The sequence below is a fragment of the Aythya fuligula genome, chromosome 4, assembly GCF_009819795.1.
Source record: "Aythya fuligula isolate bAytFul2 chromosome 4, bAytFul2.pri, whole genome shotgun sequence".
Classification (NCBI taxonomy): Eukaryota; Metazoa; Chordata; class Aves; order Anseriformes; family Anatidae; genus Aythya; species Aythya fuligula.
In genome coordinates, this window is record NC_045562.1 from 9,865,437 (window position 1) to 9,881,398 (window position 15,962).

The following is a 15,962-nucleotide window of genomic DNA, read 5'->3' on the forward strand; positions in this document are numbered from 1 at the left end:
ATAATATGGAAGTTCACAGTGAACAAAGAAAAGAACAACCAAACAAAAACCTCATAATTTTAAGTTTCACTGAGAATACAGCTCTGATGTCATTATTGATGAAAACTACTAATACAAATGCTTATGTACGAAAGCTGAATGACTTGCTATTTTTACTCCAAATCAACTAGCATCCTGCTTAAGATCACGACTCACGTTTTTCAGAAGCCAGAAACGACTTCGAAGATGTCTTCACTGGATAGCATGTTTTTTTTCTCTTTGGGAATAGATAGAGAAATTAAAGAAGCTATTCTAAGGAGCTTATATCTAAAAAATGTTCTACTAGCAAGTATGTCTAGGCATGAACAACTAACACTCCCACTCAGCTTTACAAATTTATTATCACTGTTCCTTAGCAGTTTATTTGCAGAAGATTTTCTATCTTTCCCCTTCACTATTGCCTTTACTTTGTCCTAGTGTGGGGGAGGCAGACTCTTCAGTCAAAACCAAACATGTTCTTTCATCTCATTTCTTGTCTGGCAGACGAGGCATTACACATTTTTAACCTAACACTATCTCACTAGCTGAAAAAGCACTGGAAAGGTGATGTTCTGCTTTATCATCTCTCCTCTCCTGTTGAGGGTGGAAGAATAAAAATTAAGCAGCAGCTACAGGATGCTACCATAGTAATTGCTGGGAAGCTAACAAAATGAAAAAAATAATAATAAAAACAAAACAAAGCACCCCACAGCTTTCTTTCTCCCACATCTACTGAAATGGGAGTGGAACTTCATCTCAGCAATCAGGGAAAACAATGGGGTGTCTAAGTTAGAAGACTTGCAGCACTATTTGTTTCCTTTCAACATTAATTTTGGCCTACTCTGTTTCTACACATTTTAACAGTAGAAGAGGTCTGAGGAAAAAGAAACAAACAAACAAACAAAAACACATCAACAGTTGAATAAGGGAGACAATTTTGCCAACAGCTTCAAATCCTCTTTTCTACTCCTGCCTTACATTTTGCAGACAATTTTCCTGGCACCTACCCACCAGCTGGTGGTATGAAGAAGAGACACAAGGGCGGGTAAAGCTACGGCACAGCTGTTGCAGAGGAGGGACTCCCTGCAGACCAGAAAAGCAATGGAAAACTACCACGGGCTCCCCTCTAAACTCACGCTCGTCTGGTGCCTCAGAAAACCTCCACTGAAAACGCTGATCAGTTTGTAGATGACATTGCTCTCATCCAAGCAGAAGGAAGCATTTTTAATAAAGCTAAAACTCATTTCTCACTTCCTCCTTATCTTAAGCAGACAAAATTGCCAACTTAAGTGTAAGCTTCTGGGCAGGGAAATCAATTAGCAGGACAAGTAAGGCTTGCCTCTTCAGTTTTAAACATCTTTGCAGATGAAAATGTGGGTTACATTCCTTTTTCAGTAGAAGAAACAGTCAGTTCCTGGCTAAGTTGTTTTTCACCATTTCCTCCATTAAATATCTATTATACACAGATGAACTCTGAGAAGTCAGAACTGATTACTTAACCTGAATCTAACATATCCATTCTCTATCCAGATATAGAAAATAGTCTATCAGAAACATTATTAGAAATAGCAATTAAAGAAATTGTTCTGAGTAAATATGCTTCTAAAAGAATACAGAAAGGTGAAGAGATGCCATGGACATCCACATTCTACTTTTCCTTTTGCCTCATTTGTTTTGTTCAGCATTTATACATTACCTTCTTAGGCAATTAATCAGCCTTGGAGTTAGTCCTAGGGGAAGCAAGGTGGTTTTTGGGCTTTCACACCGCCACTCATTCTCCACCTCCTCACAGGAGGTGCGTCAGACACAACATCTCTAAATATACTGCCCCATGTACACAGTGCTATTACTCAAGTAAGCAGGTGCACACAAGATATAGAAATCCATTATTTTAGATGCCTCTGAGGACTGCCTGAGTCTTAACCTCAATTTAGGGAAAAATCTAAGCATATTGCTTGGCAGTTTAATGCTAGTGATATCACACTGCTGCAAACAAATGTCCATACTATGAACACTTTACTTAGAGCATGGTTACTCCTTGGAATTACATTTTCAAAGACAAACAAACCTCTGAAAGTGCCTTGCACATAAAGTTACAGTCAGTGTTTGCAAATAAGTGCTCTATACAGGACAATAATTCTCAGCATATTTTGTCAATTCCATTGATCGCTTGCAGTTTGATGCATACAAGACAATTACCAAAATGTAGTTGTCTTTTCATGTTGTCAAGAGGGTTGGCCAAACAATTAAGACGTGGAAAAAAGGTATGGATACTACAGGACTGCAGTACACGTTTTAGAGAGATGACTTTATGAAGGTAGATATACACACTAATGCATATTCCTAGATTTAGTAGACTAAAATGTGAATTTGGGCATTTCATGTTTAAAGGTAGAATGATAATGTTGCAAATATGCCTGCCGGTGTACGTGCTAGAAAAACATGGAAACTGGCTTCCTTTCTAACATGTTTGGCATCTGACTTCCATTTTCCCAGATCAATGCCCAGTTTTTAAGTGCATTTTAGGCTCGGCAACTCTATTCTCCTTGTTACTGGAATAGACCTGGCATAAGTTCGAAGAGCAGTTAAAATTAACTTTAATTAATGAGATTGGCATTTAAGTTATGCTTTCTATCAGAAGACATAAAGCAAGCCTTTATGAAGGAAGGTAGGTAATATTTCTACTTTACAACTAAGAACTGGGGCACAAGATATCAATTGAAGTTTCTATGGTCAGCCAGAAACCTAGAAGCAGCATCCAAATTAGGATTTAAGTGTTAGTCTTAAAGCCTATGCACTGGATCTTTTTTGATTTGTTAAGCTTAAAAATAATTAGGTTTCACTGCTAAGTATCACATGTGAAGATATAATTGATAGCTAACATTTTTTCAAAATTTTTTATTGTTTTCCTCCGCATATTAAATACAAAGAGGCTGGTGTACAGTTAAATAGGAGAAAATGTCACTAGGAACGTGCATTGTTACAGGATAACGTTTTCCTGCTGATATGGATATGCCAAGAATAAGATAAGCAAGATGGAGTAATTTATTAAGCAACAGCACACTCCAGGCAGTGCATTTCAGGAGGCTTATATCACGCCTTGGGTAGTAATACAAGGAACAAGACTGAGAAGTCTGAGCGGCTTTAACCGTCTGAGAAGTATTATAATGGCTACAAGTACCAAGGCTTGAAGCCTATCTTACTGCTCTTATGAAATGTAATTTTAACAAGGCAAACAGTAAGATTCGCTCATTTACTGGGCATTATGAACATAATTGACCATTGCTGACACCGCTGATGACCAATTGAAACCTCCTGTTGTGATCAGCATTTTAAACAAGCCAAAACATAAGGGGATAAAAAAATGGCCCATCAGTGATGCTTTCACATCATTTATTTCCTAATCTTGATAGGTTAAGCAAGAATACCAAGATCTCTGAACAAAACAATACTTTTGCATTTTTAGTACACTTTATCCTGTGTTCAAACCCTATTTATAAAACAATAGTGAATATTCATTTTGTTGGGATCATTGAGAAGTGATTAAATCTTGAATGATTCAGCAATTTTGAAGATATGTCCTGTTATAGCAAAAATCAAAACCAAACACACCACCACCAACAAAAGAAAAACAGCTAACCACCTAAGCAAGCAAAACCCCCACTATCTGCCTACTCTTTTTCAAGATGTGAAACACAACTTAAGTGAAACACAGCCCTGCATCTTTACCTGCATAATCTAAAATCCTGCCACACAAGTTCAGAAATATCTCCTCTTACAGAAAAATTCAAAGTAAAATGAACATAGCAGGATAAGAGGTAGAAGAGACAGAAGTCTTTCTATTGTGTATTTTATATTAAAGACAAAACATTGTAATTTTTAGTATAACTTCAGTAGTTTGTCTACATTCAGAGCAATTCTATTAAACTAAGCAAGCTCATCACTGTAATGTGAAGCCAAATTTGAAAGGATACTCTCAAAAGAAAACCCTCTGGAACATTCCTCTGGAAGTTCCTGCTAAAAATTATGCAGCTTTTCATGTGTCTGAAAAAAACACACAATCTATTATACAAAGAGTTGTGAATAACTCTAAATCTGAATTTCTGTTTTCTAAATCATTGCTTTTCTCTAGTAATAACGATAGCAGAGTGCTCTCTAGAATATTTCATAACAAGTGCCCATAAAACAGTAGGAAGCTAACAGAAAACTTTCAGGATATTAAACCAGGTCCTCAGCAAGTATAAGTAGACATTCTGCCATTGTAGTAGGTTGATTCAATTAATCTCCATGAAGTTTATAGCAAAGTTTTACTAGCAAGTTTTTATTAAACCCTATTTATGCACTGGGACCAATTTCCTGGTCCTGTCCCCGGTCATATGGGAGGTTTTCAACAATGCATGTTCTATTGAGGGCAAAATTTGAGAGAGTAGCATCAATACTAGGACAGAAGAGAATGACAAATGGAGCTGTATAGAATTTCAGAAAACTGAGCAAATACTGTATAATATAGAATTAGGACATTAACCTACCTCAGAGTAGGTTAGGTTGGAAGAGACCTCTAGAGGTCATCTGAGGGCAACCGGTTCCACCCTTCTGTCATCCACACAGTAAAGAATTGTTTCCTGATCCAGATGGAGCTTTCTGTGTTCCATTTTGTGCTCTTGTCCTGCCAGTAGGCACCCTTGAAAAGAACCTGGCTCCATCCTCTTTGCACCCTCCCTTCAGGTATTTACAGACATTGATGAAAACCCTCTGAGCTTCCTCTTCTCTAGGCTGCTCTCTCAGTTCCTGCTCTCCTCTTAGGAGAAGTTCTCCCGTAATCATCACTGTCCCTTAATGATCTGAGTGGACCTTTACTGGAGTCTCTCCAAGTTTCTCTCACAAGGGGGAGCACAGTACTCCAGGCGTGGCCTTACTGCTGATGGTAAGGGGCAGGATCACCTCCCTCGACTGGCTGGCAATACCTTGCCTACTGCAGCCAAGGATACCGTTAGCCTTCTTTGCTGCAATGGCACACTGCTGGCTGAAGTTCACCTTGGTGTCCACCAGGACCTGAGGTCCTTTTCTGCAAAGCTGCTTTCCAGGCAGTCTCCCTCAGCATGCACTGGTGCATGGAGGAGTTCTTCCACAGGTGCACAACTCTGCACTTCCCTTTGTTGGGCTTTGTTGAACATATAACTATAGAGGGCTTGAGAGAGTCAATAGGAGTGATGCTCAGGAGGAAAGCTGCAGCAGCGTTGAGCCCCAGCTGCAGCATGAGGCAGGCACAGAGAAAAACCTTTAAGGAGTGGATTAGGATGCCAAGGAGAAATATATAAAGAGAGAGAGGAAACCTACAAAAGATTAAGTACCACCAAACAGTTCCTGCTGGCAATGAACTGAAAAGGAAACCTTGAAACCATTTTCTTCCCAACTTAAAAAAGCTAATTTTGAGAAAAAAAAATCAAAATGCAAATTATTTTTCTAATATGAGCAAGTGGAAAAGAACAAATTCAGAAATCATGAAGCTATGTTTCAAAACAACCAAAATGTTCTACCGTCTCAACCTGTGAATTTGCTGCATCTTTAGACATAAATAAACAAATGACGGATAAAAGATGTGCTACAGAATTTCACGCTTGGGTGAATGGTAGAGTCCAAAGCATTTGTTTTTAATCTAATCCACAGCACTGTATGGCCAATATCACTGAAAGGGTTTCGCCTTCACAGTGGTCTGAGATTGTAGATTGCGAATCTGTGCTTGCAGAGATTCAGTAGTAAGACCAAGCACTCTAATGGTCATCATTTTTCATTGAAAAGCATGCTTTATGTGACATGAGCCTATCGAACATTTCAGCTCTATGCCCAAAACCCTCTCTTCTAACAAAAACCTACATGCAACTTACACAGAAATAAATGAATAAAATATATAAATATATACACTCTGATACCTGCAATGAATGAATGTAAAATTAAAAGGGGGACTGAGAGAAAATATACTTCTATATTACAAGACTTTCAGAAGTGGTATCTAGACTATGTGGTCACTCCAACACGGGAAAAAAATAAAAAAATAAAAATTGAAAGCTAAGTTCAAGACCCAAGTTTAAACAATGTATGAAGCAGTGTATATAAAAGCATTCAAGCAAGCAAGTACAGAAATACTCAGCCTAAACTTTAGCTCTGAGGATTTGGCTTAGTGTGTATACCTGTCACAAGTGAGCAACAAGTCTAGCAAGACCCATCCTCTGTCAACTTCGGAATCTTCTTCAATAAAAATGTTTAGCAGACTAAATTTAAGCTTTAAGATTCTGTGGCAAAGAAAAGGCTAATAGACTCCTAAATCTAGTTCCATAGTCTACCTTTAAGGAAACAAAAAGTACTGAAATTTTGCTAAAAAGTATGACAGTACTTCATAGCCTTAAAAACTACCAGACAGGACTGTGCTGACTCTAGTCCACAGACACAGTATTTTTTCTCTGGTGTTTCAAAAACTGCAAAGGTTAGAACTTGTTAAAAGAATTTGATCAGAACGTCAGACAGGCTGACATAAAATAACCTGACACAGCAGACCAAATCTGCCTACTAAAAACTGCAGAATTTTCAACTATTTCAGAGGAAACAAGAAAAAGAAACCCCTTCTGTATCATTAAAGTAGTTACACGATTCCTTACGGAAGGATTTATATTTTTATACCAAAAGGCTTTTTCCTCTCCCGATCTGTGGTGGTTCTGGAGCCAGCCTCTGTGCTTGCAAATCTTTCCTCTAGCTAGAGGAAAGAAAGAAAAGATGATACCAGAACCTGCTGGCTAGCCTCAGACAAAGAATCCAGCATTATCAAAGCACTACCAATCCTCGGTTCATGCTGTTTTGTTGCTCTCAGTGCAGGATATAAAAGCATCTTTGGCTGTGTGTTTTGATAACAGAAATGAGTACCTTGTCATGTTTTAAATCCACAGCTGAAAGACTTCTTAAGTGAACGTGACAGTATTTGAAATGTTCCATGCTGCCACACTTAAGATATGCCAATCACAATTAATAGCAACAGACTGGCTATTCCAAAACAAATGAAACCTGCACATTTTTCTGCTGAATGAAGAGCTGATGAGTGAAAACAGAAGCAAAATTACCACAATAGCCAGTTAGTCTGTCAATGGAAATTACTTTCATTTGTCTGTATTCGCAAGGGTTAGTAAACAATAAAGCTTCAGCTAATACAGTTTTCTTGTGATATTCAAATTGAATGTGAAATGCAGGCTGACATTATAAATGGATCTTTTACTCTTTCACGCTGGATTTTTGAAGTCCTCTGAGCCTTTGTGTTTAAATTGGTCTATAAGTTTCTTATATTCTAGTATCAACCATATTAAATGTTTTTTTTTTTTTTTTTTTTTTTCCTTCTAGCAAATTAAGGACTGTCCTTCTGCTTGTAATTTGAAGGAGAGATATATGCATAGCTTACCCTCACTCAGTAAGAAAAAAGTGAACATTTTAGATTACTATAGTGGATTCTAAGGAGTTATGCAGGAATTCTTCTTGGTAGGGTGGTAAGATCTCTTTCTCTATATGTAAATGCCTCACACTTAAGTTCTGTCTTAAGTTCTGTCTTTTTTTTTTTTTCCCTCAAGTCCCACAACAGTTTTGGTTCTTTGAGCTACCATGTCCCACCAGCAGCTTTTATTAATACAGATTTACATCACATAATCCATAGTGAGCAGATGCGGATCTCCAAATTCCTCTTATTTTTTCCAGTAAATTCTTTTTCCATTACTTTTGTTGTTGTTGTTGTTGTTATTTGGTCCCAGTTCTTTTAATCTTATTTTCTCCTCATCTTCCTGCTTTGTTCAAAGCATTAATTCAGCCCTCCCCAAGCACTCACTTTACTGATTGGTCTGCAACCCTGTTTCTTTATATGCTATCCAAGCATCTGTTGAAGTGTTCTCCTGCAGGCTACCACTCTTGATCTATGACTTGGGAAACTTTTGGACACTGGGCAACACAGGTTTACTTGGCTAGACATAAGGCAAACAATTCAAATAATAATTCATGAGGCTGAAGTGTGTGATTAAACTAGCTTTGCCTCCTTTGAAACCTTGCTGGGCAGTCTCCTATAAAGCTTTTAAGGACTAATGATGTTGGGAGTACAGCAGGGGTGCTAAGGATAATATCAAGCAATAAACTTATGTAAAATCACCTCACATTCATGCAGTAAAGAAACTAATTCACAAGTTTTAACCTAAAAGGCAGACAGATGTAATGAGTCTAGCTCTGTAACGGACCAACTGCTCTCTCACAGTTGGATTCCCTAAACAGTTACATTGGGAATATTTTGGATGGAAAGAAAATTTGAAAATCCACCTACATACAATTAAAAAAAAAACAACTCTGGTAGCACTAAGCTGGCTCTGAAGTCTTTGTTTTTCTTAATAAACAAACAAACAAACAAACATAAAACAATCTCAGCTTTCCTCAGCTGGCCATCACTGCTCAATGGAAATGGTAATTCCAAAAGTATTCTCTCTAGGTTGATGCATTTAAAAGCATACCTCTTGTGGACATCCTCAGCCTCAGCTTTTATTTTATTTTATTTTATTTTTTGGATGTTAGTGTTACTTTCTTCTTTCACTCCCTGCTTCTAGAAGTTTCAGATGATTTTCATGCATACCATCAACTTTTATGAATGTCATCTGACTGTTTCTAACAGAAAATAAGGTAATTTCTAAATTATGTTGCCAGCATTATGTAAATACAATGCTTTTCCCTATAGCATTCCATCAAAAAAAACAAGTGTTTTGAAGCTGCAGTGGCCTTGGCTTTTTCTAGTGCAGATGCCCCGTGGACTTACAAAGAGGCATATCTGCAGTGCCAGTACAAACTGGCAAACAATTATGTGCATAAATACCAGAAGGTACCTGTTCTATTTTGTTGTCAAGTGTTAATACCTGAACCATCTTTTTATATTAAAGCTGTATTTCATTATTCTACTTTGCATTATCCCTCCAATTTGTAGGTTAGGATTTTAAAAAGTATATACCAAGCTGAAGTGTTGTCCCTGATGCCTTCAGGATACATGGTTAGATCTCTGCCAAAAGAGATAGACGTTGAAGGACTTGGGAATATAAACCAAACCAGGCTACACCAGATGCTAAGGGGAAGGAAGGAGAAGCATCCAGGGAGGCCAGAGAAGCTTGGCTGTGTCTAAAAGTTATATGGAAAAAATGAGATAAATCAGAAGAGGGAGGAAAGGATACCAAATAAAAAGTAAGACCACTCGAGTACTGTGTTCAGTTTTGGGCCCCTCGCTACAAGAAGGACATTGAGGTGCTCAAGCGAGTCCAGAGAAGGGCAATGAAGCTGGTGAGAGGCCTGGAGAACAAGTCCTACAAGGAACGGCTGAGGGAGCTGGGATTGTTTAGCCTGGAGAAGAGGAGGCTCAGGGGTGACCTTATCGCACTCTACAGGTACCTTAAAGGAGGCTGTAGCGAGGTGGGGGTTGGTCTGTTCTCCCACGTGCCTGGTGACAGGATGAGGGGGAATGGGCTTAAGTTGTGCCAAGGGAGGTTTAGATTGGATGTTAGGAAGACCTTCTTTACTGAGAGGGTTGTGAGGCATTGGAACAGGCTGCCCAGGGAAGTGGTTGAGTCACCATCCCTGGAGGTCTTTAAAAGATGTTTAGATGTAGAGCTTAGTGTTTTGGTTTAGTGGAGGACTTGTTAATGTTAGATCAGAGGTTGAACCCAGTGATCTTGGAGGTCTCTTCCAACCTAGATGATTCATTTAGCACGTTTCATAATGGTGTCCATCTAAACTTAGTTCAAAAACCATACACCAACATTTTCTGACTGCATCAAAATACAGCACTCACATTAACTATGAATAATTGCTGAGCAGGTGATAATATTTCTTTCTTCAGCACAAGAAATCATCCTTCTCTAATTAGACATCTACAAATTAAAACTAATTAGCATATAGTGCTTCCGAACTTATCGTGGTTCCCACACTAGGCTGCTGACTGCCTTAGAAACCTCACAGCACACGGCTTTCCAGTGCTCCCAGTTCCTCACGAGTGGCAGGAGGCAGGGAGGAGGATGGTATCTATGGCAACCAAGAGGATGCACAGGTTTTATCTCAGAGGCAGTCTCCTTCTGTCTCTTACCTTGTTGCACAAAGGATCCGTACACAAACCACATGGAGTTGTAAAGCGTTGTGGAGGTCATGGATCCCATCTGAAGACGCGGGGGGTTGAGCCAGTTCAAAAGGTAGACCAGTAGCCCTACCAGCAGCACAGTACCAGCTATGCATGCCCACAGGGAGAGATCAAACGGTGCCAAGCAGGCAAACATGTCCACCGTCTTCTCTGCTTTCCGAAGCAGCACGCCCACTGAGTAGTCCATGTAACGTGTTGTGAAGTCCACCACATTTTCCCTGTCAGGGGTGATGGTCAGGGCAGAGATCCCTATGTCGGCTCTCTGAGGAAAGAGAGAGAATAACATGTATGAGCAGGAGCTACAGAAAAGCTCTTTGTTCCTCCTTGATCTATAGTGGCTAATTTTATCATAGAAAAGCAGAGGCCAATATGCCAAGGCCAATAGCTTGTTAATAACATAACATACACAAACTTAAAAATGTAAGTATTCAACAGAATAGCTGTATCACCTCTTTTAGCTTCTGTGAGCGAACTTTGCTTAGTGGACTCAGGCATATTAGCTCTCCAAATTACTGTTTTTCCAAGAAATCAAAATACTTCAGGTACAGGCGGTAGCTTAAGGAAATCTGCTTCCTGATATTTTTCTTGGCTTATTGAAGCCATCATTGTCACTGTGGCAAAAGGCAGACCTTGAGTACAGCATTTCTGATCAGAAATTAGTTCCTGACTGAGCTAGATGATATCCAACACTCTGATGACATGATGCTCGTGTCGAAGGACCACTGCCTGACAAAGAGCATCGTATATGTACTGGGGCATTTGGGGTGCCTGACATTCTGAAAAACACCAACCTTGGCTGCAGAGTGTGAAGTACAGAATAGCAGATACTCCATGCATTCCTTCAGTATTAGTTCTTCTATATCCTCCTGCTAAGCAATTCCTACAACAATCTGTGCTGCGGCTACCTTGGACTTCCTTTGTGCCATTTATATATATATATATATATATATATATATATATATATTCTAATTTAAAGAACCCATTTCAGATGAAAGGGGAATGAATAACATTCCTTGAACTAATCATTGTATTCCACAGCATGTCTGGGTATTAAGTCTCCAGAGACACCGGGCACAATTACAGCAAGTGCTATTTTATTTTTTATAGATACAATTAGAACTGCAGTGAAAACAAGAAAGGGTATTTAAAGCAGACACAGTAACACTGTTTAAAAAAGACCAAATACTGAAGAATAAGGCTGTAAATTTTAGATACTTTAATATGAGAAAGAACACTTAAAAATACTTAAAGCTGCTACTGGTTTGATTCAATCCACTTCTGTGGTCTCTCGGAAGAGCACAAATGCATGAAAGTCTCAGTACTGAGTCAATTTTATTAACTGTTCTGAGTTTCTTTCTTCTTGTCCAAAGAAGGCGGATCTTACCAGCTTCTTAGAAATGTGAACTATTAAGTGACAATGTATGAAAGCTGAAACTGATTAGAATCAAATTTGCTAATTATCTGCAAAATGCCATCTGCAAAACACTCTGCCATCCATGGTACAGACATATTTTTAATCACAGTGCGATGAAGTCTTTGGTTTACATGATGTTACTTCATTCATGTCAATTTTCACTGGCTTGAGAAAATAGTGGAAGGTAGCTGGGGGCCTGACAATTTAGACAAAAAGGTGTTTGGTTTGCTTATAAGCAATGAATTAGAGATTCATCTTTAATTAGTAGTTTAGATTCTGTAGTGTCTTAAATGAAGCTGTGTTGATGTACGCAGCTGAAAGCACGACTCCACAAAGTTACTTCATGTCCCTTTCTATTAACCTTTTGTGAGTGATGATTTAACTGCCCAACAACAGCAGTAAACTCGAAACTCTAGTAAGCAATTCAAGTAAAAACTTCATCAAAACTGTCCATGGAAGCATCAGCTGAGTTTCTCCATCCTCTAATTACAAAACTTTTAGCCAACAAATGACTTGAGTGATTCACAGTATCTCCTGACAGTTCAGTCCTTGCAAATCAGTTTTCATTTGAAATGTTTTCCATGATTGTGAACATAAATGTACTTTCAAAGGAATTTCCAAATCTATACCAACAGTTGTCAAGCAGGAAAATAACATCATATTTAGTGAATGTTATTTTTTTTTCTTTCTTGAAAGTATATATGAAAGTGAAACGGGTTACAGGAGGACACATAGAACCGCTAAGTAATACTTTGCCTCTTCTAACTTTAGCTAGGATATTAATTATCAGCATGTTACTAAAACACTTCCTTACTGCAATAGATTATTGTGGTGTACTATTGAAGTTGTATGTGTTTAAAGAACCTTCAGTGAAAAACAATATACATAAGCAGAAATTCTTTTGGGAAAAAAAAAATATTACTAAAGGATTAACAGATTTCTTCTTTCATTTTCTTTTAGATGAAAAACATATTTCTCCATGAAATACACTGAAGGGCACAGTATGTGATATTAATGGAAATACTGCTTCTATTTTACATCCCTGGGGAGTAGTCTCTCCACATTCCACAGCATTACAGTTCCACTCTGCTTATCAGCTAGCCATGATAAAGGAACAATGTTGTCCTAATGGAAGTGTTGCATTTCCTTTATCATACTGCAGCAGCAATTGTGATAATAGCTATGTCTTGCTGTAAAAAAATAAAGTTAGTAAAATCAGAAATGGAAAGGAGAGAGATAAGTCCCATTTTCCCAGTACTCACGTGTTTACCTATTCCATATATAAATTAAGGTTATACTGAACTATTACAACTCATATTCTTAACTTAATTAAATCATAAGCTTAGGGTTAGTAGAGAACTGCACGTTTAACACAAAACCACACTTAGGTTTAACTTAAGTTTATCCACAGAAGTTGAGCATTCCTAATTATGCACAAATTCTGTCACTTTGTATTAAATTAGAAGATGAAAAAATTAAATGCTTGTCATTAACATGTCAAATTGGATCAGAGGAGACATCAGTTTGAAGAAGTCAAGGTTCACTTAGTGCTTCTGAGATAGAAAGGTAAATGCATATAATTATGTCAATATTTAGAAGTAAAGCTGCCAATCTGAATTAAAAATATGTAAAATTCTCCACCCAGCTTTCACAGTGCCAAAATCAACCAACTATCAGTATCTTAGATGTCTGTTTGACACATTTGTGATGAATTAAACTCTGAATCCTGAAACTGCCTGAAAAGCAGTAGCGGGCATTATTTTTGTTTAGGTCACCTGCTTAGGAATTTATATTAGTGAACAGCAAGTCTCTTGAAGTCATTATAGAACATTTCCAGAATCAGAAAATCTAAAATAAATCACCAGCTGGGCCTGATGGTCTTGCTATCCATGTCACAGAATCAGCTCATCAGCAATGCCTAGAAATTCCCTTTTCTATTGCTTAGGCAGTACACCTCATGCACATGTAAAGTGAGTGATCTTATGATTATTCCTGTGGTTCATGACCAAGAATAGGGAAAATACATGAATCTACTAAATTGCTCCCAGGAGGCCTTTCATTTTATTTACTTTCAATGTTAAATCAAGTTTCAATGAATGCTGGAAGCAATAAACCACAGTCACACATGCTATGCAGTCATTAACATGGACATGCAAAAATTAATTAGAGAGACTCTTTTGCTGAGGTTGACACACACACAAATAATTCTGCCTTTACTCAGCTACTATTTTCCCTTGTCACTTTGGCTTCCTGGTGTGCCTTCTTCATTCCTATGCTGCTTCCCTTAGGAAGATGCATTAAGAAAAAAAAAAAAAAAGCCTTATAAGAGCCTTCTACTTTGCTTGTAGTTTCTCTTAGAAGTTCTTGGGTATGTTTTTGGCTTTCCATTTCTGATAGAACTAAGTGGAATCTGGTAGTTAATCCTATGCCATTTACTTCTTGATGGCTCTTCAATTGGAAAAAACAAACAAACAAACAAAACAAATATATATATATATATATATTTGTATATATATATATGTCAAATGAGGTAGCATTATGCAATGTTGGAAATAACAGTTTATGAATATAAATTTCACCAGAGTGTCCAGAGCCATGCTAGAGCCTACTATCCTCTCCCACAAGTGGCATTAACCACCTCCTTTGCCTGTCACACAGGTTTGTCCCTCTGTTAACATGGCTTTGAGGACAACCAAAGAAAGTGCTGCAAAATGGTAACTAGTGGCAAAAGAAAGACTTGCAGTAAGGGACTGCTCCTCCAAGATGGGCTTCAGCCTCTCTATAGGAAGCTGCTGCCCTCTGAACTCTAATCCTGCTTGTGAGTTGAAGCTCTGTGGGATACATTCTAAGCCTCACTTCATTTCCTGGTTATGTTCAGGTTATGTTGAAAGGAGAAGGTGTATGAATCAAGGATGTACCTAATATAAGACCTGACAAACGAAGGAGGGGAGGCGTGAGTGGGCTCCCTATTCACACTGAAGACCAGCTGCTTTGATCTGCTGATACCAGCTCCAATTTTAGTAGCCACTAGGGACAGGAATACCTTGTCCTCGGAGCAGGAACAGAGTGAACTTGGCAGAAGCTCAACTCTGTAAGGTTGTGAGGATGTAGGGCATGCACTTTGCAGCACAAGACTTCCATCCCTTAGCTTGCACAAGAGCCCACTACAGGGCTCTGAATTGTTTTAATGCAAGTAGTATATATTGGTCTTCAACACAGAAATTATGCGCTTGTTGCAGCAACTACCATTTCATGAGTCACATCTGTAGCAGCCACAGACATCTTTTTTAATGAGATGCACTCAAAAAGAGAAGGTAGCTATTTTCCATTGTAGCTGAGTGGGACTTGTGTTTTGTAGAAATACATTGTTCCCAACTCATTTCTGGCTCGTGCACTAACAGGCAAAGAGCATCCCCTCTGTTTCTGGATTTTCTCCACATGTTGGCCAGACTATCATGTAATACTTGATTGGGAAAACAAGGAAACACTATTTTAAACAGGTTAGACCTTTAATTTAAAACCATTCTTTGCTCCCTTGCTTCCCCTTGCAAAGTTGCCAAGCAGATAGATATTTGAGTTCTGGGAGCAGAAACTCAGTTCACAGTAAATAAGAAAGCAGCCTTTCAAGAACAGCTTGCACTTGGTAAGGGGTAGATACACACTGGCTGCTCGCCCAGAGGTTCTCTTTTGCCTCAAGAGGGTCAGAAAAAGGGAAGGACACAGTGAACCTTTACTGTAATTATACAAGGGGTGAGGAAGATGCTAGAAAAATGATACACTGCTATTGTACTGAGGAGACAAGGGTTTCACATTCCGAGTGCAGTTCTGTTAACTCTTCATATTTTCTACATATACTTGTACAGAAGAATTTCACATCCATTAAGAGTCATTTACAGCAAAATGGTAGCAGACAGGCAAATCTGTTCTACCGATGACATGTATTTACAGATCTAGTGGTTACTGCCACAGGGGTGTTAGAGTTATGTGAATCCCTGCCTAGTAAGGGAACAAGAATGCCATATATATTTATTCATGAAAACTGTCTGATTTCTGCTGTTGTGATTGCTGCCTTATGAATCATTCCCTTTAAACAAAAAATGTTCCAGGACTGCTTCCATCTCCAGAGCCATCTAGGACTAGGACACCTCCAGCCTGAGTTATGCAGTGTCCTGCAGTATCCTTTGCTGAGTACTATGGAGAGTAGAGTATGGTATGACATCAGATTTAAGGAGCAGAAAAATGATAAAAATAGATCGATAGGCAATTCTGGTGTTAGTCTAATAGTTAGAAAAGGAATATTTAGTTCTTACATTTTTGAAGTTGGAAGAAAATTTGATTTTCTAA

General features: G+C 38.4%; 1 protein-coding gene across 1 annotated transcript in view; it reads right to left on the reverse strand.

Annotated features, from left to right (window-relative positions):
- GRID2 (glutamate ionotropic receptor delta type subunit 2) overlaps nt 1–15,962 on the reverse strand; it is a 709,039-nt gene that overhangs the window by 109,945 nt on the left and 583,132 nt on the right. Inside the window, exon 11 of the mRNA XM_032187515.1 lies at nt 10,154–10,466. Within this exon, the coding sequence (XP_032043406.1) occupies nt 10,154–10,466 (313 nt within the window). The remainder of the gene's footprint in view (nt 1–10,153; nt 10,467–15,962) is intronic.